This window comes from Euleptes europaea, chromosome 3 (genome assembly GCF_029931775.1).
Source record: "Euleptes europaea isolate rEulEur1 chromosome 3, rEulEur1.hap1, whole genome shotgun sequence".
NCBI classification, from domain to species: Eukaryota; Metazoa; Chordata; class Lepidosauria; order Squamata; family Sphaerodactylidae; genus Euleptes; species Euleptes europaea.
Genome location: NC_079314.1, coordinates 36,076,665 through 36,100,689, shown reverse-complemented (window position 1 = coordinate 36,100,689; position 24,025 = coordinate 36,076,665). Strand labels below are relative to the sequence as shown.

The window sequence follows — 24,025 nt, the reverse complement described above, 5'->3', positions numbered from 1 at the left end:
ACAAGGCCTAAAGAAAACCCTGCGTGGAGTACATTTCCATGGAAATACCTCTGCCAAATTCTGCAACCCTTTCTTAGACTAAGAGGGGAGGGGGAAGGGGAGTATTTATTCCCCAGGCCAGACTCTGCAAGAGAGGCAGAGGGATTCTGAACTACGCTGCAATGTTACGCCCACCTTACGCGCTGCAATCAGAGTAGCAAAACGCTCCCTGCTTGCTACAAGCCTTGGGTTATGAGCCGCGCTCAGCAGCAAAGGCCATAACTTTAAAAACACAGCTGTAGACAGGAGAAAGAGACGGCAGAAACAGCATCCACCATTTGGGGGCCTAACCCAAACCGCAGAAAGGAGGCCGGGAAGGCTGAAGGAGCGAACGGAGGGCTCGGTTTCTCCGTGTGCCACCACCACAGGATGGTAAAGTGCAGGAGTAAGGGAGTAAATAAAAACGAGGAAGCAATATTTGTCTGTGTTGATGAAGCAGGGGGGAGGGGGAAGAAACCAAGGGCAGCCAGAGAGCACCCTGCGGCTAACATAGGAGGGGATGCGTGCATGTGTTTTTCATCTTATCTCAGCACCAGGCCTACAATAACAGCCTCCCTCTGAGTTTGGAAGAGCAAGGGTGCCTTTAGGCATAGGGGGCAGCGCTGGGGATCCTGGAAGGGCTCTCTGCTGCCATGAGATGCTAGAGATCTTGGGGGAGGCTCAGTTCATCTCCGTCTCCACCCGCCCCCCCATGCAAGTGTTCCACTGCAGACTGACAGGGGCGGGGGGGGGGGGAGGATTAAGTCCTAAGGCTCAAATTGGTCCGTAGAGGAAGGCCAGCTTCTACCCACTGGCCTGTCTTCTTGAACACCGTCTCCCATACGTGGCGCTCCTCCTCGGTCGAATCCATCCAAGGCACTGGCAGTCCGTAGCTCTTTCCTGCATATTTAAAAAAAAGGGCTATGTCAGGTATCATTGGATCAATCAAGAGGTCCATCAACAGCTACTATGCTAGATGAGAGCCAGCGTGGTGTAGTGGTTAAGAGCGATGGTTTGGAGCGGTGGACTCTGATCTGGAGAACCGGGTTTGATTCCCCGCTCCTCCACATGAGCGGCGGAAGCTAACCTGGTGAACTGGGTTGGTTGTTTTCCCCACTCCTACACACGAAGCCAACTGGGTGACCTTGGGCAAGTCACGCTCTCTCAGCCCTACCTACCTCACAGGGTGTCTGTTGTGGGGAAGGGAAGGTGACCATCAGCCGGTTTGATTCTCCCTTAAGAGGTAGAGAAAGTCAGCATATAAAAACCAACTCTTCTTCTTCTACTAGCCATATTTGGAATTGCCATATTGGGTAGCAGTCTACCTCTACATACCAGTGCTAGGAGGTAGGAGCAGGGGAGGGCCTCAGCCTCTACATCCTGTTTGTTGAACTTCCAGGGCAACTGGGTGACCACTGTATGAAACAAGGTGCTGGACTAGATGGGTCCCTGGTCTGATCCAGCAGGGCTCTTCTTAATCTTTGTAGGAGACTGACCATCTAGATCTGGCAGGGGCTAATGGATGCACGGCATACTGCCTCTTACACATGTCGGGGAAGAGTAGCCACAGGCTAGAGCCAGGTTTTAATTTTATCTATTAAAACATTTATACCCCACTTTTCCTTGTGATTCAAGACAGCTTTGGTCTGGCCTGACCCTATGGGGACATGAAGGGCAAGACTCAATGTGGTTGAGAGGTTAGAGTGTTGGACTAAGATCTGGGACACCCACTCAGCCATGGGGCTCACTGAGGGGGGACCTTTGGCTCTCTCTCACAGTCAGTCTAACCTATCTGACAGGGTAGCTGCTGTGAGGACAAAATGGAGAATGATATTGTATACCACTTTGGGTCCCCATTGGAGAAGAAAAAGGTATGAATATCTACATAACTACAAGTAGAACTACAAGTAGACTGCAGGGCTCAAATTCTCTGCAAGAGGAAAATTAGCAACACGGTGAAATGGGGTTCTAGCCCACTTTTTTTTTTTTTTGCATGCGGTGCTAGTTTTCTTGATTGCAAGGAGGTTATAACCTAGGGGAGCACTCAGACATGGGATCACCCAACTGCATACAGAAGAGGAGCAGTCCTTTCCAGCAACTTGGCACTTGGCAATGCTGAAGCCTCCTGACTGTTGAGGATCTTGACGGCTCTCCCCAAAACAGGGCAGAAAAGCTTGGATGGGATCCATCTTCACCCAGGAATCAGGACACAGTGGCTGCCTGTCTCCCATCTGTTGTTGAATTTGTTGGTCTTAGCACATAATTGTTTCCAGGGGATGAGAGAGAGGAGGAGAAGGAACAATGTGCAGCTCAGGCGAGAAAAGGTGAGCGGCGAGAAAATCACAGCAAGCAGAGCCAGCGGCTCTACCATCGTCTATCTCCAGCCTTTGGGCCTGTCTCCCGAGAAGCCTTTCCAAATTCAGGAGGCGGAGTCCAGCTTGCGTGTTGCTCCTTTTCACACAAGGAGCAACGACAAGCCAGAACTGGCCTACACAGGGAGCAGAGTGAGGCATGCAGGTGGACGTGGGCTGAATGCTCCACTCGCCCATGTGAATGTTCTCCACTGGGAGAAAAGGTTCTCTCCCGGCCCACTCCCTGCTTGTTTTTTTGTTTTAAAGGAGGGTCCCCTTCACCCTACCTAACCCTGACTGGCAGCCCCTTCGTGTTCTCTCTCTCAGCCTCCTTCAAGCCCCATCTGCACATACAAGCTTCTCCCGGCTGCCCTTCCAGGTGAAAACGAGAGTGTCCAGAAGCCCTTACAAAGGCACAGAGGTCCCTGGGAGAGCAGCTGTGAAAAGCAGAAGCATACAAAGGAGGCTGAAGTTGGTTCCCAGTTGTGGGGTGGTCCAAAGATTGTTTTGGGTGCAGCTGAGCCCCAGTGTCTGTATGTGCATTTGTCCTGGGGGCGCCCCACTTGGGAGCAGCTGGCAGAAGAACCGGACTTTGGACCAGGACCCAGCATATGCCCCCTTGAAGGGCACAGTCCCCAGAATGTGGGGATATATGATATGTGGTGGCCCAGACATTATTTTGGGGTGCAGAGCTTTTAAATTGTCCTCGGTATTCAGGAACTAGGAGATGTAAATAACTGGGAACCAACTTTAGCCTCCTAGCGTATGAGCTCCTTCAAGGCACCCTTGTTGGTCAATTATCAGCAGTGGGGGTTTGTGTAGGTCTTATAGTGCCGCCTTGTTTGCAATAGGGGGTGCAGTTCTCATTGCCGTATCACCAAAAAAAGACATTGCAGAGTTGGGAAACAACAGCCAAGGCGATTAAAGGGTAGTAGGGCCTTCCTATGAGGAAAAACTCAAGTCGAGGGTTTTTTCAGTTTAGAAGACAGACGGCTAAGGGTGTGTATGAGGCAGAGGTTCATAAAATTATGCCTGAGGAGGAGAAAGTGAATAGAGAGAACTCCCATAATCCAGGGCAACCGATGAAGTTGGGAGAGTCAGGGTGGACAAAAGGAAACACTTCTTTACTGAGCGAGTCATTCGTTTGCAGACATAGCAATGGCCATAAGCATAGATGGCTTTAAAAGCAGATGAGATAGACTCATGGAGGGGGTGGCCTAAGCACCCTCAACTAGAGTTCCAGGCCCTCCCCAGGACTCCGTCAAGTCCTTACCTGTGCCAAGGCTCAGCCGGATGCCTCCGAGCCGCTGCTTGGAGAAGGTCTCTTGGTCCCAGATGGTGAACTCGGCACATGCCTCTACCAGATCCTTAACCTGGAACCCGTCGTAGACCATGGTATGGTTGAAAATCGGGCTGAGGCTCTTCTTCACAGTGCGGGTCCTCTGGCGGCTTGCCTTGCTGTCATCAGGGAGTATGTAGCTGGAAACAGAAGAAAGGGCACTCAGTTGGGGAGGAATTAGGGTTACCAGGCACCTGCCTGTGGCAGACAAGCTCCTGCCCCTCCATTTTGTGCCTGAAAAGTACTCACCACTGAACAAAAGTGTCCACAGAACTGCCCTTGAAGGGAATCAGGTTCTGGGCATTCTTCACCCAGATGTGCAGCTCTCCGGTGGGAGGAAGCCCTCCCCCTGAAAGAAAGCCACGTCAACAAAAGTGACCAAGGAGGCCTCGCCTGCTGCCCTGACCCAACACAGCCTGAACTTGGACTTTCCCATCTTTCACATACCAATCAGAATTGCCCTTCTCCCTCCCATCCTCAGAGGCACCAGATCCTCCCACAACTCAAAATAAAAGCAGAACGAAGGTCAAGACTGTGGCCACAGAGTACGGGAACTGCTCCCATCTGTGATATTCATGCACTGCAATCCTATACAGAGTTACTCTGGTCTAAACCCATTGAAGTCAATGGGCTTAAACTGAAGGAACTTACTCCAAGTGTTCTGCATAAAGTAAAACTGCTTCTGTGTCCAGCATTCTGACCAGTGGGGTAAAGGCTGAAAATACTTGGCCTTATTCAGTTGTATAGCAAATTAAAATTCTGTCCATTTTTAATAACGAGTACATTGGGATGGATCCAACCTTTTCCCCCCCCCCACTCAGTTTCACCTAATTCCTGCCATTACTACAGCCCCCCCTTCCACGTGGCTTTTGTCCATGCAGGTCCCATGATCCCCAGCATAGCCTTTTTTTGTAAATCAAAGGGGACTCCCTGCTCCCATTTTCATCAACAGAGAAGCTGGTTAGATATAACACATCAGGCTGCATTTAGTCTGTTGCTGTTTTGCCCTTCCTACTCCCCCAGAATATCCTCTAATTATTAGTTATAACCCATTTTTTGCCCTGATGGGAACCCAAAGTGGCCTACAGTATCATTCTCTCCTCCATGTTTATCTTCACAACAGCCCTGTGAGGTAGGTTAGGCTGGGAGAGAGTGAGTAGCCAAGGTCAGCTAGTGAGCATCCATGGTAGAGTATGGATTTGAACCTGAGTCTCCCAGATCCTAGTGTGACGCTGTAACCGCTATACCACACTGGCTCTTAGGGTCCGTCATCCTGAAACAAAGGTGATTTCCCACCCTGAGAAAAAAAAACACTTTGGAAGACCAATTTTGCCCGTTTGGGGACTGGCTACTTAGGGTTGCCAACCGCCAGGTAGTTAGCAAAAAATAGACACTTCTGTGTATCTTGTAGTTACAACCAAATAAACACAGACACAATATAATAGACCAGCTAAGCAGGTTCTAATTAAAGAAATATTGAACCTGCTTAGCTGGTCTATGTTATATTGTTCACTGGTTGGTGGATATTGATTAGTATGTAGTAGTAGTAGTTGTAATGGTATAGGTTTTGATATACATTGAATATTTGTAACTGTAAGTATTGTGTCTGTGTTTATTTGGTTGTAACCTGCAGGTAGTAGCTGGCGATCTCCTGCTATTACAACTGATCTCCAGCCGATAGAGATCAGTTCACCTGGAGAAAATGGCCGCTTTGGAAGTTGGACTCTATGACATTGAAGTCCCTTCCCTCCCCAAACCCCGCCCCAAAAACCTCCCACCGGTGGCGAAGAGGGACCTGGCAACCCTATTGCCACTTGCTGGGGGAGGAAAGGGGATTGGGATTTTGCTCCCTGATCAGATTAGCCAATGGCCTTGTGGGGGTTTGGAAGTGCGACTCAAAATGCCATCCGATCTGGAACCCAAATAATTGGGATAGGAAATTGCAGCAGCAGCACTTACCTTCCGAGCCGGCTGAGATGAACTTCAGGGCTACATTGAGTTTGCCACGGCTGGGCAGAGCATCGGGAGTGACTGGCGTCTGAGAGAGAGAGAGAGAGAGAGAGAGAGAGATGGGTCACACAAGGGTGAACTCAGCCGGATAAGCATCAGGAACACCTTGTCAAGGAGGAAGGGAGGGTGAGCAGGAGTGGGTAAGAAAACCAACTGGGAGGTGCTGGCACTGTTGATTTTTGGCACTGGATAGAAGTAATCTTTATATATAACCTGCCCGCCAGCTGGCATTTAGAGCACTTTACAAACCCAAAGTAATAAAGCTGTATGAAACCATTAAACACACCTTTGCACAACAGAAAGGAAGATACCTGGCAGAAAACGAAAATGCAACTAGACTTCTAGGAGGGCGACTTGGAAGACAAAAATCTTTTATGCACTCTCCATTTCCTTGCGTCTAACTTCCTGTTTTTCGGGCGGGGGGGGGGGTTCAGATGCATGCATTTTGCTCCCTCTAGTGGTCAATTCAATATAATTTTATGAAGCACAAAAAGCTGCTGTTTTAAACTACACGGAGAAATGCTTCATTTAAAAGCTGTGTGATATCGAATCGACCATCAGAGGGAGCAAAATGTGTGCATAACTGGGAGAAAAAAAAACCCTGAAGAAACAGGAAGTTAGATGCAAGGGAACTGAGAATGCATAAAAGGCCAAAGTCATGGGAAACAGTGCAGTGGCCAGCCTGCAAGTCCTGTTCCCACACATTTGCTCCATTTTATATTTCAGCCTTCTCCTGTGTTGGCAACTGCAAAGTCAAATGGTAAACAGATTTGGGCCAGAGGATTCCAGTTGCTGACTCCGTTTAAAGCTAAACCCTGAAAGTATTTAGTAAAATACACTTTTGCTGGCTCATTTTTTTAAAAAAAGAATTAAGTGAGAGGTCTGGAGGGGAGTGAATTCCACGCTATGGGTGTCCGCTGACCAGGTGCACAACAGTGGGTTTGCCAGGCCACAGGCAGTATCTGAGCCCAGATCTCTCCTGGCTATTCTTCTGGGTGAAGCAGATTTTGAAATGTTCAGGAGGAAACACCACATGTGAAAGAGGGCACAACTGGGGGGGGGGGAGAGAGAGAGAGAGACTTTGCACAATATGGCTCCCAGCTTGATTTCATCAGCAGCCATAGCAAGTCCTCTGGACTAGTAAGGAAAAGGCCAGCCTTGCAAGGTTTGGCGGTGCGGGACCGAGGCTCTCACAAAAATCATTTGGAGGGGGGAAATGCCATTTGGGTGCAAATCACATCACAGCAATCTTTAGGGGGCAGAGGAAGAAGCAGGACTCTCTTTGCTTGTTTCACCTCCACCTGGAAGCAGCTTTGGGAAAAAGAAAAGTGAAAAAGGGAACCAATTAGAGCATGACTTCAGCTGAACGGACAGAAAATGCTGCACATTGGGTGGGGGGGTATTAATTTTATCCAGACTAAGTTTTCCACTAGCAGAAGGCACCTCCACCAGTGGAACAGAATTTTCCTGCCTCCCACTGCAGGCTACTGGTCTCCCCGAAATGCTGTTCCTGGGAGACAACCCTCAAGAATGTCATGAGGGGCAAATCTGGGGTCTGCAGCAGGAAGGGGGAACTGATGGAAATTATATTTCCTCTTCCGTCGGTAGAAAATTTAGTCTGCACCCAGCCCACTGGTTTAAAGCCAAAGATGTTTACCCTGGGCTGGAGGTTGAACCACTGGAGCCCTGTGTTGCTCCAGTCCCAGGCCTTCAGCTCTATCTCCACTTCTCCCATGAAGAGATTTCGGCTTAAGGAGTCGTGATGCCAGACGGACAGGTTCAGGATGCGGCCCTGCAGCTCAGCCTTGTCAATCTTGTACTGCAGACCAGGAGAGGGGATGGGAGGTGCATGGGGAGGGCAGAGAGAAGAGAAGGAAGGAATGGCAGAAGAAACAAACATGATTACAGTCCAGTCTACACTCAGATGGATTCAAAGAACCAGTGACCCCACTGCAGCACATCACTCGTGCAGCCAAATGTCAGGGATCCTCCTTTTGTTCCCCCTACCACCACCAACTTGCAATTTCCCAAACCCCAATATCAGTCTTAGGGCTCAAAGAACTTGTCTCTTTTGCCTTCATCTTGGCATCTCCCGTCAAAGGATCTTAGGTAAGAACATAAGAAAGGCCCTGCTGGATCAGACCAAGGCCCATCAAGTCCAGCAGTCTGTTCACACAGTGGCCAACCAGGTGCCTCTAGGAAGCCACTAACAAGTCGAGTGCAGCAGCACCATCCTGCCTGTGTTCCACCGCACCCAAAATAATAGGCATGCTCCTCTAGAGAGAATAGGTATGCAGCATGACTTGTATCCATTCTAACTAATAGCCATGAATACCCCTCTCCTCCATGAATATGTCCACTCCCCTCTTAAAGCCCTCAAAGCTGGCAGCCATCACCACATCCTGGGGCAGGGAGTTCCACAATTTAACTATGTGTTGTGTGAAAAAATACTTCCTTTTATCTGTTTTGAATCTCTCAGCCTCCAGCTTTAGCGGATGACCCCGTGTTCTAGTATTATGGGAGAGGGAGAAAAACTTCTCCCTGTCCACTCTCTCCAAACCATGCATAATTTTATAGACCTCTATCATGTCTGCCCTCAGCAGCCTTCTTTCCAAGCTAAACAGCCCTAAGCGTCTTAACCGCTCCCCATAGGACAGTTGCTCTAGTCCCCTAATCATTTTGGTTGCTCTTTTCTGAACCTTCTCAAGCTCTGTAATATCCTTTTTTAGGTGTGATAACCAGAACTGTACACAGTATTCCAAGTGTGGTCTCACCATAGATTTGTACAAGGGCAGTATGATATCAGCAGTTTTATTCTCTATTCCTCGTCTAATTATGGCCAGCATGGACTTTGCCTTTTTTACAGCAGCCGCACACTGGGTTGACATCTTCATTGAGCTATCCACTACCACCCTAAGATCTCTTTCTTGGTCTGTTGCTGCCAGCACAGATCCCATCAGTGTATATGTGAAGTTGGGATTTTTTTGTCCCAATATGCATCACTTTACACTTACTCACATTGAATCTCATTTGCCATTTTAATGCCCATTCTTCCAGTATGCAGAGATCCTTCTGGACCTCTTCACAGTCCGATTTTGTTTTAACCACCCTAAATAATTTGGTGTCATCTGCAAACTTGTCTACTTCACTGTTTAACCCCAACTCCAGGTCATTGATAAACAGGTTGAAAAGCACCGGTCCCAACACAGATCCCTGAGGCACCCCACTGCTCACATCCCGCCATCGGGAGAACTGACCATTGATTCGTACTCTCTGCTTCCTATTTTTCAGCCAGCTCTCAATCCATAAGAGGAATTGTCTTCTTATCCCGTGACTATGAAGTTTGCTTAGCAGTCTTTGGTGGGGGACTTTGTCAAAAGCTTTTTGGAAATCCAAATACACAATATCCACAGGCTCATTCCTGTCCACATGCTTATTGACACTTTCAAAGAACTCTAATAGGTTAGTGAGACAGGACCTAGCCTTACAGAAGCCATGTTGGGTTTTGCCCAGCAGACCTTGCCCTTCTATATGCTTGACAATTCTATCTTTAATAATGCTTTCCACTAATTTACCCGGAACAGACATTAAGCTAGCTGGCCTGTAATTTCCTGGGTCCCCCCTGGAACCTTTTTTATAAATGGGTGTTACATTGGCCATTCTCCAGTCCTCTGGTACAGAGGCTGATCAAAGTGACATATTACATATCTTTGTTAGAAGTTCAGCAATTTCCCATTTGAGTTCTTGAAGAACTCTAGGATGAATACCGTCTGGTCCCTGTGACTTGTTAGTTTGCAGTTTGTCTAGACGTTCTAGGACTTCCTGCCTTGTTACCACTATTTGCCTCAGTTCCTCATTTTCCCCTCTCCAAAATCTCTGTTCAGGAGAAGGAATCTGCCCTGTATCTTCAACAGTGAAGACAGATGAGAAGAATTAATTTAGTTTTTCAGTCTATGACCAACTGTTCAAGGGCACAGTCTTTTAGGATGTCTAAATTTTTTTATCTCTTTGGCTTGTCTGGAGCGTACATTTATCCAATCAATATGAGGAAAGTTGAAGTCTCCCATTATTACTACTTCATTACCTTTACATGCTTCCCTAATTTCATTCTCCATCTCAAGATCACCCTGAGCCATTTGGTCAGGGGGCAGATAGAACGTCCCCAGTACTAAATCTCCTTTGGGGCCCGGAATCGTCACCCATAAGGATTCTGTGGACGAGTCTGCCCTTTTTATGGTCTCTAGCTTATTAGACACTATGCCTTCCTTGATATACATAGCAACACCCCCTCCAATACGCCCTTCCCTGTCATTTCTATACAGTTTGTAATCAGGGATGACTGTATCCCACTGGTTCTCTCATCTCCACCAGGTTTCTGTAATGCTCACTATATCTACGTTTTCTCTTAAAACCATGCACTCTAATTCCCCCATTTTTGCTTGGAGGCTTCTAGAATTAGCATAGAAACGCCTCCACACTGTTTCTCTCTTTCGACTTGCCTGGCATGTGCCTTTGGGCATCTTAAAGTGGCTATCCATCATTTTTTTCCATTCCCTTTCATGTCCAAGTAATTCCCATGCGGGCAATCTGAAGCAATTTTCCCTTTGTCCGTGTGCACTGAGTTTGCCTGAACCGGATGCTTCTCAGCTCCTGTCGGCTTTCCCCCCAGGTTCAGTTTAAAAGCTGCCCTGCCACCTTTTTTATATTACGCACCAGCAGTCTGGTTCCATCCTGGTTCAAGTGGAGCCCATCCCTTTTGTATAGGCCCGGCTTGTCCCAAAATGTTTCCCAGTTCCTTACAAATCTAAAGCCCTCTTCCCTGCACCACCGTCTCATCCACGCATTGAGACTCACCAACTGTGCCTGCCTAGCTGGTCCTGCACGTGGAACAAGTAGCATTTCTGAGAAAGCTACTTTGGAGGTCCTGGCTTTTAATCTCCTGCCTAGCAACCTAAATTTGGATTCCAAGACCTCCGGACTACATTTCCCCACGTCGTTGGTGCCAACATGCACCACAACCACTGGCTCCTCCCCAGCACTACCTACCAGACTACCTAGGTAGTAGCTGGTGGGAAAGACCCCAAGAGCTACTGTCAGTCCGAGTGTACAAAACAGAGCTGAACAGATCAGTGGTCTGAATCTGTATTAAGGCAGCTATTAGACAACTACAAGATGGAGACCAGCAAGGACTTGTGAGTGGCAATGCATTTTACCCCCCTCCACTATATCCTCTTTCCCTTCCTTGAAAGCCTCCCTAACTTCTCCCCTGGCTTCCTTCTTTCCTTCCCATCAACAAGACAACCTACTTTTATCTGTTCCCCTGTCTTCAGCTTTCCCTCCTTCCCTCCTGCTAGCAGCCTCTCAGGGGAAATTCTAGCCAAATTATGTTGTGCCAGTTGAATTGTGTGGTGCCAGCTACTAGGACTGGACACAGTTGCATGGTGGGGAAACTGCCCCCTACATCCCCTACCCACACAATTTGCTTTTATCTCCGCCTGGCAGCCTCCATATCGTTTTACCCTTCCTTGCTTCCTCCTTTCCTTCCCACCCACCAACCTACCTTTTATCTACACCCCCACCTTCTGCTGTACTTATTATATATCTAATTATTTATTTATCTAATTCATTTATACCCTGCTTGTCTCCACAATAGGAATCCAAAGCAGCTGACATCATTCTTCTCTCCTCCATTTCATCCTCACAACAACTTTGTGCAGTAAGTTAGGGTGAATATGTGTGACCTAGTGAGCTTCTGCGGTAAACTGGGCATTCGAACCTGGGTCTCCCAGAACCTAGTCTGAAACTTTAATCATAAGATGATACTGGCTTTTGTGAGGTGGCTACTGTTGAACCATAGTGAGCAGCTGGGCCTGGATGAGTCATACAAGTCGGGTGCTAGCTAGTCTCCCAGTGGTTGCTTCTGGGCTCAGCCCCAGTGAGTCCCCACCCCCAGCAAAGGCCAAAACAGATCTGGAAAGGGCCTTGCTTGTCAGAAACCAAGGCTTGCAGTCTGCCAATACTGTTGTGGTTGCCCAGCAACCCCCACAGTTTAACCTGAGAGGGCATTCATTTCTTAAAGCTGCAGGAGCTATTTTGGAGGGTTAATTCTCCCCTTTTTTTATTTCTGATTTTTTAGCAAATCTGCACCTTTTCCAGGTTTGTTAAAAGACCTGTCTTATCTGTTCATTGCTCCAATCTCTGGATTTGAGTATCTACAGTTCTGGCCACATTTAAAATTAGATATATTGATGATAAGACTGGCTATTTTCCCCATTCTCAGTTATTTCTCTCTGCTTATCATCTCTCTCCTTTAAAGTGGAGAACAGTTCCTATAGAAAGGACGAGCAGGGACAACTCACCGCAAAAAGAAAGAGTAAGCAGGGGCGAAGAGAGGGTCCTGGCCCACATGTATTTGCCAGAGATCCCTTCCAGCTTCCTCTGTCTGTGGGAGCCTCAGAAGTTGCAGAAACCAGGTGACAAGAAGAACACACAGACCAGCTCTTAGAAGAGATGCCAACATTGGTTCTCACCTTCAGCGTCTCATTGAATATGGGGTCTAGGCTCCGCTTCTTGATGGCTGTTTTCCTCTTGCCTTGGTTGGATTTGTCAGGAAGAAGGTAGGTTTTGACATACCTGGAAATGAGAGGGATATGAAACAAGAGGACATGGGTCCCATCCTGAGGGACACTTCCAGGGTTGACTGCCACAGCTGGCAAGCTTTGACCCACAACTAAGTCCACCTTATTTCGAAGGGAACCACCCCAGAAATGCCACAACCATCAACTGGTGAGCAAAGGAGAAAGACTGAGAAGGGGGGCTGAAACAACGAGAGAGAGAAAATAAACAGAGAAAACAAGGGAAGGATAGATTGGGTGGGCCTGCGGCTCAGCAGCAGAGCACCTGTTTTGCATGCAGAGGTCCCAGGTTTGAGCAACAGCAGCTCCATTTAAAAAGGATCAGTTAGGAGCTGACATGAAAGAGTAGATCTTGATACACTCAGAGGGCACTTTCACACATTCTGAATAATGTACTTTCAATGCACTTTAACTATTGTCTGCAAGTGGATTTTGCCGTTTCACACAGTAAAATCCAGCTGCAAAGTGCATTGAAAGTGGATTAAAAGTGCATTATTCAGTATGTGTGAAAGTGACCTCAGCGTAAGGCAACTTCATGTGTTATGTGACAGTTAAGACTTGTGAAAATGAACTGCAATTGGGGAAATTTGAAGGTTATTCTTTGATCTGATCCATTTTATACCAATTTTAGGGATGTTTATATATCAGAATATACAGTTATTATAAAAAGAAGATTGACTACAAGATAGATAACAGGTATAATTGAATTATATATATACATGAATTTTTTTATTTGATTTTGAAACAAAATACATTTATATGTATATAACAAAATTAGGATCAGAACTATATTCAAAAGAGTATACAAATTTATAATGAGATAGATGGAGACCGAGGAGAAGTCACATAGTTTATTTAAATATGTTATTTGTATTTTCAACAATAATCTATTGTTTTTCTATTTTAATGATTTTTATTAATTGTTGATTTGTTTGTTTATATACTTTGAAAAAAAAGGATTAAAATTATTATTAAAAAAAAGACTAAAAGAAACTATACAAAAGCTGAGTATTAGAAGTGTGCCAGGCAGGTATGGAAAGACTGGGGAAGGCACTGTTGCAGTTCACATATATGAGCATAAATACCAGTATCTATGGTTGGCAGGAGTCACTTGAGTCCTTGGCAGAAAATCTGTCCCCCCCGCCCTTTAAAAATGACCTCCTCGGGATCCTCAAGGCACTTGGGCTTGATCACAGCAACAGGTGAAAAAGTGACAACGACAAGCAGTCCCCAATCCCCAACTCACGAGTCTGTCCGTTGCTTCCTAGCTTCCGCGAGTTCTCGGCACTGGATGATCTGAACTTGCAACTCCTTCTTTTTGGTGTCATACTGCAAGGAGAACTGGATGCAGCCACTGACTTCCACGCTTCCGAGTTCATTGTCGCTGAACACGCTCATGAGGCTGCCACTCATCTGCAACCGAGCAGGAAGAGTGAGTGTCAAAATCAGCCACCCTTTGATCCTGCTATTCCTCCAGGGAGCTCAGGGTGGCATCCAGCATGGTGTAGTGGTTAAGAGCGGTGGTTTGGAGCAGTGAACTCTGATCTGGAGAATCGGGTTTGATTCCCCACTCCTCCACATGAGCGGCAGAGGCAAATCTGGTGAACCGGATTTGTTTCCCCACTCCTCCACATGAAGCCAGCTGGGTGACCTTGGACTAGTCACAGTTCTCTTACAGCTCTCTTAGCCCCACCGACCTCATAGGGTGTCTGTTGTGGGGAGGGGGAGGGAAGGTGATTGTAAGCCGGTTTGAGTCTCCCTTAAGTGGTAGAGAAAGTCAGCATATAAAAACCAACTCTTCTTCTTCTTTTCCTTCCAATTAATGCTCACAAAAAGCCTGCGAGGTTGGTTAGGCTGAAAGAGTGTGAGTGGTCCCAAATGACTGAGTAGGGTTTGAACTCTCATGTCCCAGTCCTAGGAGGACCCTTGGTAGATGGCCCTTGAGTTCACAAACTCTCTCCAAGATTCTTCCCCTATTTTATCTATCTCCAAACAAGGGTTCATGACGGAACGGTTCTCCTTCTAGCTGAGGGGCTTAGTAGACACACCTGAGGCACCTGGGCTCTTTTGCACAGGGCCCTCATTTCTGGTGGTCTGCGCCCCCTTCAGGAGGGTTTATATGCAACAGACAGAGGAAGCAAAGTGAAGAGGATTTCAGCACATTAAGGGCGAAAACGCATGGGAGGTTTTGCCTTGGATTTGCCACTCTCTAGATGGGAGGCTTGGAGAAGCTATTGTGAAAATGAATTTCAAATGGGGATGTTTAAGGGTTACTCATTGATCTGATTCCTTTTTATAAATTTTTACTATTACTTTTAGGTAACCTCTTAATAATGAATGAAATAGTAATGTTTTATCATTTAATATAATATTGGGATTAGTAAACATATGCAAAAGAATATTCAATTTATTTTTTAGATGGAGGGGGGTGAAGGAGAAGTCAACAGTTTTTGTTTTTATTACAAATTAAAGACTATCATTAGCAACAATATTTGTTTTTTAAATGATAAAGAATTTCTTTTGGCTGTTGTTATGTTGGACTATATGATATGGAAAACAATAAAAAATTATTTAAAAAAATAAATTCTCAAAACTCTGCATGGGGGTTTATTTTTGAGTTTTGAGAATTTGGCTGGGGAAAATGTGGATTTAGAGAGTGGCAAATCCAAGGCAAAGCCTTCCATGCGTTTGAGACCTAAGTGTTTCCCCAAACATGGCCCCTGACACACATACCGTGGATGAGCTGAGACTGGAGAATGAAGAACTGGTGCTCAGCACTTTAATCTGGGGACTTGTCATATTGTTCTTTGGAGGGGAAGAACCTGAAGCTCCTTCCCTGCCATTTTCCTTGCTTCCGTTACTCTGAAAACACAAAAGACAAAACTATCAGGGAAAAGAGGTTATTTCTACAGCGGAGCACCCTGCAGATTTGTGCCCATCTGTGTTCCATGGAATCTGCCAGAGGATTTCTGTATATAGAAGGAGGGAGGGAGGGTGATTTTTGCTGCCTCATCGCTTCAGACCTCTGATTTCCTTCTTACTCTTCCCCTGTTCCCCCAGTGCACCACTTGGGGAGATTGGGGCATTTGGGGCTGCCGTGGGGGGGGAGAGCGATGCTGCATGGATGGAAATCTCTTCCACTTACAGAAATTACCAGTAGATCCAAATCACGGGATCCATCGCATCAGCCATTTTATAAAAAGCCATTCAGTTTCACAGTCCACTCTATCTTTTGGCAGATACAGAATAGGGAATGATCGATGCGTACCTGTCTATAAGGCAGCAGTGTTTCATTGTTGACAAAACATTTCGTATCCTCTCTCCTCCCAAATCACCCCATATGAAAGGGGCCACTCTTATTCCTATTTTTCATACTACAAACTGAGGCTGAGAAATAGCCGTTTGGTTTGTTATGTGGACTCGCAGTTATTCCATCTATCACAATTTTTAATGCCTCCAAGGAGCTTAGGGTGGGGCTTACATTGTTCTCCCCTCCCCTGTTTTATCCACAAAACAACCCTGTGAGGTAGGCCAGGTGGCAAGCATGTGACAGGCCCAAGGTCAACCTGTGGGTTTCATGGCTGAGTGGGGATTCAAACCCAGGTCTTCCCAGTTCTAGTATGACACTCTAACCACTATACCATACTAGATTTCTCAATTTAGACAGTAGTTAAGCCTGCATTGGGCTGCCGAGCAATATTCCTACCTGCACGGAGACCAAGATGGGCGGCTGCTGGTCGGTCTGTCGTCTCTCCTCTTCCTCAGTCTCTGAACTCAGGCTACTGAAGGAGTCACTTCTCTCAGCTGCGAAGATGGTGGAATTGAAGGGGGAAATGCAGCTGAGGCACAGAATGGGGAGACCCCACCAAAGCAGGCACCACCTGCTGCAATTTTTGACTCATCCACAGTTTATGAGTAGGGTTGTATGTATGATGCACCAACATGACTGTCTTTTATACAACAGTGAAAAGTTTTGTTTTTTTAAATCATGGAAGTTTTTGATGATATTTCATTTGGCAGGTTGCATTTTATCTGCTGTTTTACTGGCTGCGGTTTCTATCATATGCGGGTGGGGGTTATTCCAGCGAATTCTGTTTTTTCTCTCTCTTGGTTGTAAGCTGCCTTGGAAGCCAATTTTGATGGAATACGTCTATACACCCACACACAAACACACAGCAATTCTACACAAGCTTGAAATCCAGTATTGTGTGCAGAATTCAGCACCTTGAGAATATCTGAAGTTCAGAAATATTTGGAAAATGGTTCTTGTAGGTTATCCGGGCTGTGTGACCGTGGTCTTGGTATTTTCTTTCCTGACGTTTCGCCAGCAGCTGTGGCAGGCATCTTCAGAGGAGTAACACTGAAGGACGTACTCCTCTGAAGATGCCTGCCACAGCTGCTGGCAAAACGTCAGGAAAGAAAATACCAAGACCACGGTCACACAGCCCGGATAACCTACAAGAGCCAATAACCTCTGACAGTGAAAGCCTTTGACAATATTTGGAAAATGCTTGGTTAAAAAAATGGGGGGGGGGGACAGGATTACCAATGGGAGAGCCTCTGACACCCTGCATAGTCCCTTTGTCCCTTCCCAGGACCAGTAGAAGCAGAATCGCTTAGTAAAATAAGCTACCATGTCCAAAGGGAAATCTGCACAATTCGTTCAAGTTACAACATCCAGGTTTTTCCCACAGCATACAGCTTATTCGCTCTCCCATTAAATGCCCACAGCAGCTGGACAACATGGGTCACCTTGTCCCCAGGGTCCCATAAAAGTTAGCACCACCCCAGAGCAAACACTATAAGTGAGCCAAATGCAATCTTAGCAGTGTAGACAGTTTAGCATTTTGGCCTCAGGGGGTGGAAAGGTTGTGGTAACCCTTGTGCGGGAAGATATAAAACCAAAAAAGAGACCAGGCTAAGATCTTGGCCTTTTGCCAGGAAAATGTCCACACAGCACCATTCCCATATGTGGTGATGCACAAAATAGGACAAACACTAGAGTCATCTGTGTGTTTCTGTTTACCTGGCTTGGTCTCGGCCACCTGTTCGAGGGACTGGGTTGCATCCTGTAGAGAAAAACAGCCATCTAGAGAGATCTGCATGTCAACTCCTCACACAACTGTCTTTCAATTTGTATTTGCATATGCAAATCATACCTGTTCCCCCTCCTTCCCCCATCCCTTCAGAACACAGAGGTGCGCAGCCAAAGCAGTGTGTGGACTCAGCAGCAAAAAATGCACGGGGGGGGGGGGGGTCCAAGCCTCCCAGAACATCTGCATCTTGAAAACCATCCAAAAGTTCCCACTTTGAATATGACAATCATGCGAATGAAGTCGAGCATCCCTCCAGCTTCCCATAGATTTAGGAAGCTGGGCTCTCAAGAGGAGGAGTTAGGAAGAATATTAAAGGATGCACACTAGGGATGCCAGCCTTCAGATGGGGCCTGGGGATCCCCTGGAATTACAGCTCATCTTCAGACTACAGAGATCAGTTCCCTTGGAGAAAATTGATGCTTTAGAGGGTGGACTCTATGGCATTGTACCCCACCAAGGTCCCTGTCCTCCCCAGGCTCAATCCCCAAATATCCAGGAGTTTCCCAGCCTGGACCTGGCAACCCTACCCCCTGCCATCACCTGCCGTGGGGGACCTGGCAACCCTAATGCACATCTCAAGGTTTCAGCTTATAGGGAGCCACCTTCGGGAGTGAGGCTGACAACGTTGTGCCCGCTGTTGCCCATGCTGTGCTCAATTTAATACCACTACTGCCCTGCCTACTTGGTGGCAGCAAGCAGGTGGGTGGGCACAGCAGGCAAATCCAAGCTGGCGTGCTTCCAACCTTCACATGTTTGGGATCCAACAGGGCAGGATTTCGGTTTGATGAGGCCCTAAGCTATTGAAGGTAATGGGGCCCTTTATATGTCCAGCTGTCCTTTGTCAACAACAAATTGTCACTGTTTTTTGTGTTGCCTACATTCAACTGTGCTGCACTGCAGTCTGCAGCTGCATGCTATATGTTGCCATGCAACCAGTCCATGCAGAATGTAGGCACCCTATATATAGAAATGAGCAAACCAGTGATATTTTAGGGAGCAGGCTAGCAGGCGGGGCCCATTACTTACATCATAGGAGCCTACACAACACAAAACACTGTTGCTGTATGTAGGTTTTATTTTATTTGTTTTTTATCTTATATTTTGGAAATGTACATCGTTTTTTTTTCCTTTAAATTTTTCGGGGGGGGGGCAAGAAAGTGGGGCCCTAAGCTATAGCTTGTTTAGCTTATACGTAAATCCGGCTTGTTTAGCTTATATGTAAATCCAGATCATCTAAGGCTACTGACACCCAAAGAGAGCAGTTCAAGGCCAATTCGTGTCCTGCTCAAAACCACACATACTGCTGCCCATGACCACCAAGAAAGCTTACCTGCGGATCTTTGGACCAAGACAGTGGAGGAGGTACCTCGCCGGGAAGACTATGAGGCAACAGAAACATGGTTACTCTTTTCATGGCAAGGCACTGAGTAAATGAAGGGGGGCGGTGTTGCCCCCATTTCCCCTCCCAGAAACAAATTCACAACAAATATCAAAAGCAGAACAGAAAAAGCCCAGCGAGAAGAAAAAATCATACGAAAGCCTATAAAAGGACCTTCTCTCCACACTTAAATGGCAGAGGTTCTGGCAATTCCTAGAGAGGTGTGATGTCACTTAAGTTTTCCCTGTGAGTATTGTCATGCCATAGGTCCCACAGCCATTATTTTATTTTATTTTTCTCTCACCGTTACTCAGGGTGGCAGCAGGAAATGGAACCTGGGGACCCCCCACACACCTACCAGAGGACTGACAACCCCTGCATACAGTCCACCCCCTGAAGCTGCCATTTTCTCCTGAGGACCTGATCTCTGTAGTCTGAAGATCAGTTGCAATTCTGGGAGAACTCGAGGCCCCCCCACCTGGAGGTGGGCAACCCTAGTTCCAAAGATAGAGCTCTGTCACCAAAAAGGCCTTGTAAGCAGCCTCAGGTCAGGGGGCACCCAGAGCAGGGTCTCTGATGAAAGTGAACAGGCAGATCTGTACAAGAGAAGACCACCCCTCTGCTGCTGTGATCTATCTGCAACATGTAAGAGCCTAAGCAGATGACCAATGGTTAGGTTTTTAAAAACCAAATCCAATCTTTCCAGTCGCTTTTCATTTAACAGGATTGTTGTAAGTATTCCTAAAACAAAAAGAGCTTTGAAGCACTTCAATTATTATTCCCTAGAAGCTATGATTGACAATTTCTCCAGCATCCACTGCATGCTTACTGAGGCTCTGATCTTCTAATATGTTTCCACACAAACACAATTCTCCATGTGGCTCTCATTGCAGAGGCATTTGTGGGGGCGAGGAAGTGTCCACACACTGGTTTTCCCACTCTGCATTTTCCTTGCATCAGCTCCCTGCAGCCATTTCCTTTTCCTTCACCACAGGCCTTTTAAAGAAAAGGGGGTGCTGGACTGTCACCACATTATAACAGTCTATTGAGGTAATTTAGTAGTTCCCAACATTCATTTTTTATAAAGTAAGTCTCTAGCCCTCTCCATTGTGGAATTACAAAAGGAAACGTGCAGCCTGTTTCAGCTATTGACTTTTCCAACAAACACCCCCCCCCCAAAAAAAACAGCCTCCCTTCCCAACCCAACCATTAAAGTGTCTCACCTGTCCACCGTATCCTGGATGTCAAAGATGTTCTCCTTCTCCTCCTCCGCAGAAGGCTCCCTGATTGGCTCCAGATCTCCCAGGCTGGCCCGTTGCTTTGGTCCCCATTGAACTGCTTTGGTGCAGAGAAGATCCCTTTCAGACTATATCATCTCATTATTTAAAAAAAAAAATCCACAGCATCTCAGAATTCACCATTAGCCATCACAGCTACATAGAACCTTAATGTACCGAGATTATACGCTTGAATACCACATACTGCCCATAAACAAAAGAAGAAAGCTTTCACTTTGTGACACCAACATTTACACAATTCCTTCGGTGTTCAAAGTGCTTCACGCATATTATAGTGTTATAATTCTTACAACGATCCTGTAAGTTAGGCTAGTCTTATTAGCTCCATGTTGCAGAAAAGGGGGAAAGAGGGAAAATGGTTTGCCTTAGATCCCTTAGTAAATTGCGGCACAGCTTTTAAGGCCCCCAGAGAATCATACCTCTTCCCCCCCCGGCACCCCCACTCAGATTGCTTATGAGTTTCCTGAGGCATCTACTGATGGAAACAGAATAACAGTCATAGGCCTTTTGGTCAAATGCAGCAAAGCAATTATTATATGTCCCTTTTCGGTCAGGAGAAACTGGGCCCTAAGTAGCCTTCAGGGAAAGGATTCTGCTGCCGAGGTGATGAGAGTGTAAGGGCATCTTCCTCTCTTACCTCTGGGCTTCTTTCTGCGGATAGAAGCCCGGACAAGGTCTGAGCCGAAGTGATTGTGCCGCTTGGAACGGACATCCCAGAACCAGTCCCCAGAGAGGATTTTCAGCCAGCTGGGATCAGAGACAGACTCCCGCAGTTTGCTTGAGGGAGGAAAACAAAAAGAAAGAGACAGTTTCCAGAGGATCCGATTCGTATTGCCTTGAAACATAATAGAAATGTTTCAGAGACTGCTGGGCACTTTGGGGGCCTTGTTTCTTGAGCACAAGGAGGTGAGAAAAGTTTCCAAAGTTAGGTTTTTAATTCAACGTCCATGAAAAGGAATCCAGATTCGGTAGTGTGAATGTCGCCAAATAACAACTGCTCATTAGTTTAAATTTATTTTAAAATATTTGTGTCCTGCTCCTAGAGCAGCTAAAAATTTTTTAATTTCAGACAAAGACACACAACACTAATAGCAAGAGAGCTATCATAGTAACTGACCTCTGTCCACAAACCACAAAAACATAGAAACATAGAGCTAGAAGGTACCTTAAGGGTCATCTAGTCCAAGCCCCTGAACGACGCAGGAAATTCACAACTACCTCCCCCCACCCCAGTGACCCCTGCTCTATTCCCAAAGGAAGGCAAAAAGCCTCCTTGTTTGGCAAGGATTGGAACATCCTGAGAAAAGGCTCTGTGAAGAGAAAAGGGGGAGTGAAGAAATGGGCAAGGATTCTAAGGACAAAAATGCACGGTCGCTTTAGCCTCCTTTATCCCGTTTCAGCCAGGATTCAGCCAGGATCGAACACATGCGTTTTGCCGAACGTGCATTCGATCCTGGCTGAATCCTGGCTGAAATAGGGAATAAAGGAGGCTAAAGCAACCATGTGTTTTCGCCCTTAGCTGGTCTAAAGGCTTTATTTATTTAGATATTTATACCCTGCCTTGCTCCCCAGTTGGAACCCAAACACGGTTCTCTTACATCATTCTCCCCTCCTCCATTTTATCCCCACAACAACATCCCTCTGAGGTAGGTTAAACGCTGAGAGAAAGTGACTAGCCTAATCTCCCAGTGAGCTTGCATGGTAGAATGGGGATTACCACCAGGGTCTTCCAGATGCTAACCTAACACTCTAACCAATGCTCCTCGCTGGCACTCCTGGTATTTCACACTCCTGAAGGCATTCTTTGCTTTTAAAAAGAAATCAGAATGGGTGATTCTCATGCGACATTACAAGCGCCTTCCAAGTTCTCTTGAGCCTTAAAAAAAAAAAAAAACAGGGCACAAACCATGCAAATTATCTCCAACTGCTTCTTTATTTATATATTACTTTATGAGAGTTTCAGTCGACAAATATAAGTATTGATTCAGAATACAGGTCCACCTAGCTCATTATTATCTACTCTGGCAGTGGCTCTTCCTGTCAAAGGAAGTTCTTGCCACAACACCTGAGATTCCGCCATTGGCAATGCCAGGGCCAGGACACAAGACCATCTCCATTTAAATTTATTTACTTAATTAATATTCCACCTTTCTCCCCAGTGGGGACTCAAAGTGCCTTACATCATTCTCCTCTCCTCCATTTTATCCTTGCAACAACCCTGTGAGGTAAGCTAGGCTGAGAGTCTGTGACTGGCCGAAGAACCATCCTGCCTGTGTTTCACAACACCTAATATATTCGGCATGCTCCTCTGATCCTGGAGAGAACAGGTATGCATCATGACTAGTCTCCATTTTAACTATTAGCCATGAATACCCCTTTCCTCCATGAACATGTCCACTCCCCTCTTAAAGCCTTCCAAGTTGGCCGCCATCACCACATTTTGGGGCAGGGAGTCCCACAATTTAACTATGCCTTGTGTGAAAAAATACTTCCTTTTATCTGTTTTGAATCTCTCACCCTCCAGCTTCAGCAGATGACCCGGTGTTCACCCTGTGAGCTTCCATGGCAGAGTGAGGATTCGAAACTGGGTCTCCCAGATCCTTAGCAGATGCTCTCCCACCTGAGCTATGGGCCCCTCTTTTAGGTAACACACACAGTACTATCCTAAGCAGAGTTACATCATTCATTCTAAGCCCATCAATGGACTTAGAAGAGTGCATTTCTGCTTCGGCATTGCGCTGATGGTCTTAGCCAGTTTGCCAGGGCAGCTGACTCACCTGATCCGTCCCTCCTCCAACAGTTGGAGTTGTGAGTCTCTCTGCAGCACTTCTGCAATGGTGCTCTGTTCCTCCTCGGTCAGGAAGCTGAGATCCAGCAAGGAGTCCATATCAGCATCTGGATCTGTGTGAATGACTCGATGCGACTCCATCAAGTCAACACCATTCATGTCCAAACACCCAGGATTTCTTAAACACCTCTCGCGTACCGCCCATCAGTATACCATTGTAATATGAATGCCACCAGCGGGTTCAGCCAGAACACCAGGAACATCATTTCATTCCCTGCTGTAGGCACCGACAAATCTCTCAGGAGGGAAGTGCGCGGCTTTAGGTGATGCTCCAGGTCTTCTCCATCCTAGACACCTGCTGAGAAACAAGACCACAAACCACTGAATATGGTGGGGAATAAACCATTTAACACCAATCCAACAGTATGGATTTTCCCCCAACACGCAGTTTATAACCATCATGGATTCTCCTAAGGAATTTGGGAAACAGGCTGCTAGAAATCATTTTAGAGATTCCTAGCTGTCCACCCATTCCGACAGAACTACAGTGTTCTCTGGGGAAGAGGAAAGGTCTATTAAACTAGGTCCAGTTCTGTTTCTTGAGTATCTTCCCTCCATTATGAGACATGCTGTGGGTTGGTTCTGAAATTAGAAGGGCTGAGTCTGCCTGGAAGCAACATCTTCTGACATAGAAACTAACCCCACAAGACTACGAGTAGCCATGGCTATTAAGTATGAAGAAGGGAGAAATGTACTCTGCACATGACCAGGGTCCTCTTCTTTATTATTATGTCACAAATGTCACAGATGAACCCTAAAAGTAACCCTGAAAGTTTCTGAGCAAAACCACAGCCTAATCTAAATATAAGTGTAATCAAAGAAACTGTTCAAGGTAAATTTCCATCTCCCCTCCCCTGCCATTCTGTTTATGAAATGAAGAAAAGTATACGTTATTAATTTCAAGAGGTTTTTTTTCTAAAAAACAAATCATGTAATTTATTTTTAAACATAACTACCAATGAGAAAATAAACTAAAGAGAACAAAAATTGTAAAAGAGAAAGATATATCTTGGTCCAGAAGCCCACTGAATAGGCACAGACTTGTTTTTTCT

The 24,025-nt window shown here is 46.3% G+C and overlaps 1 protein-coding gene across 1 annotated transcript; it reads right to left on the bottom strand.

Moving 5' to 3' along the window:
- Window positions 1-774: 774 nt before the first annotated feature.
- Window positions 775-23,092, bottom strand: SYTL1 (synaptotagmin like 1). Its single transcript, XM_056846982.1, has 14 exons — window positions 22,903-23,092; window positions 20,763-20,902; window positions 20,051-20,165; window positions 18,780-18,828; window positions 17,380-17,422; window positions 16,060-16,157; window positions 15,087-15,215; window positions 13,600-13,766; window positions 12,249-12,351; window positions 7,376-7,537; window positions 5,668-5,746; window positions 3,958-4,057; window positions 3,643-3,848; window positions 775-918 (listed from the first exon to the last, which is right to left on the bottom strand). The coding sequence occupies exons 1-14, from the start codon at window positions 23,070-23,072 to the stop codon at window positions 779-781; spliced, it is 1,701 nt and encodes a 566-aa protein (XP_056702960.1). The 5' UTR covers window positions 23,073-23,092; the 3' UTR covers window positions 775-778.
- Window positions 23,093-24,025: the final 933 nt, after the last annotated feature.

Excerpts from the sequence above, each read along its gene's own strand:
- SYTL1 (XM_056846982.1), bottom strand. The coding sequence starts at position 23,072 with ATGAATGGTGTTGACTTGATGGAGTCGCATCGAGTCATTCACACAGAT. Across the intron at positions 17,423-18,779 it reads CTTGGTCCAAAGATCCGCAG|GATGCAACCCAGTCCCTCGA; the intron begins GTAAGCTTTCTT and ends TTTTCTCTACAG. Across the intron at positions 16,158-17,379 it reads GGTGGCCGAGACCAAGCCAG|CTGAGAGAAGTGACTCCTTC; the intron begins GTAAACAGAAAC and ends CCATCTTCGCAG.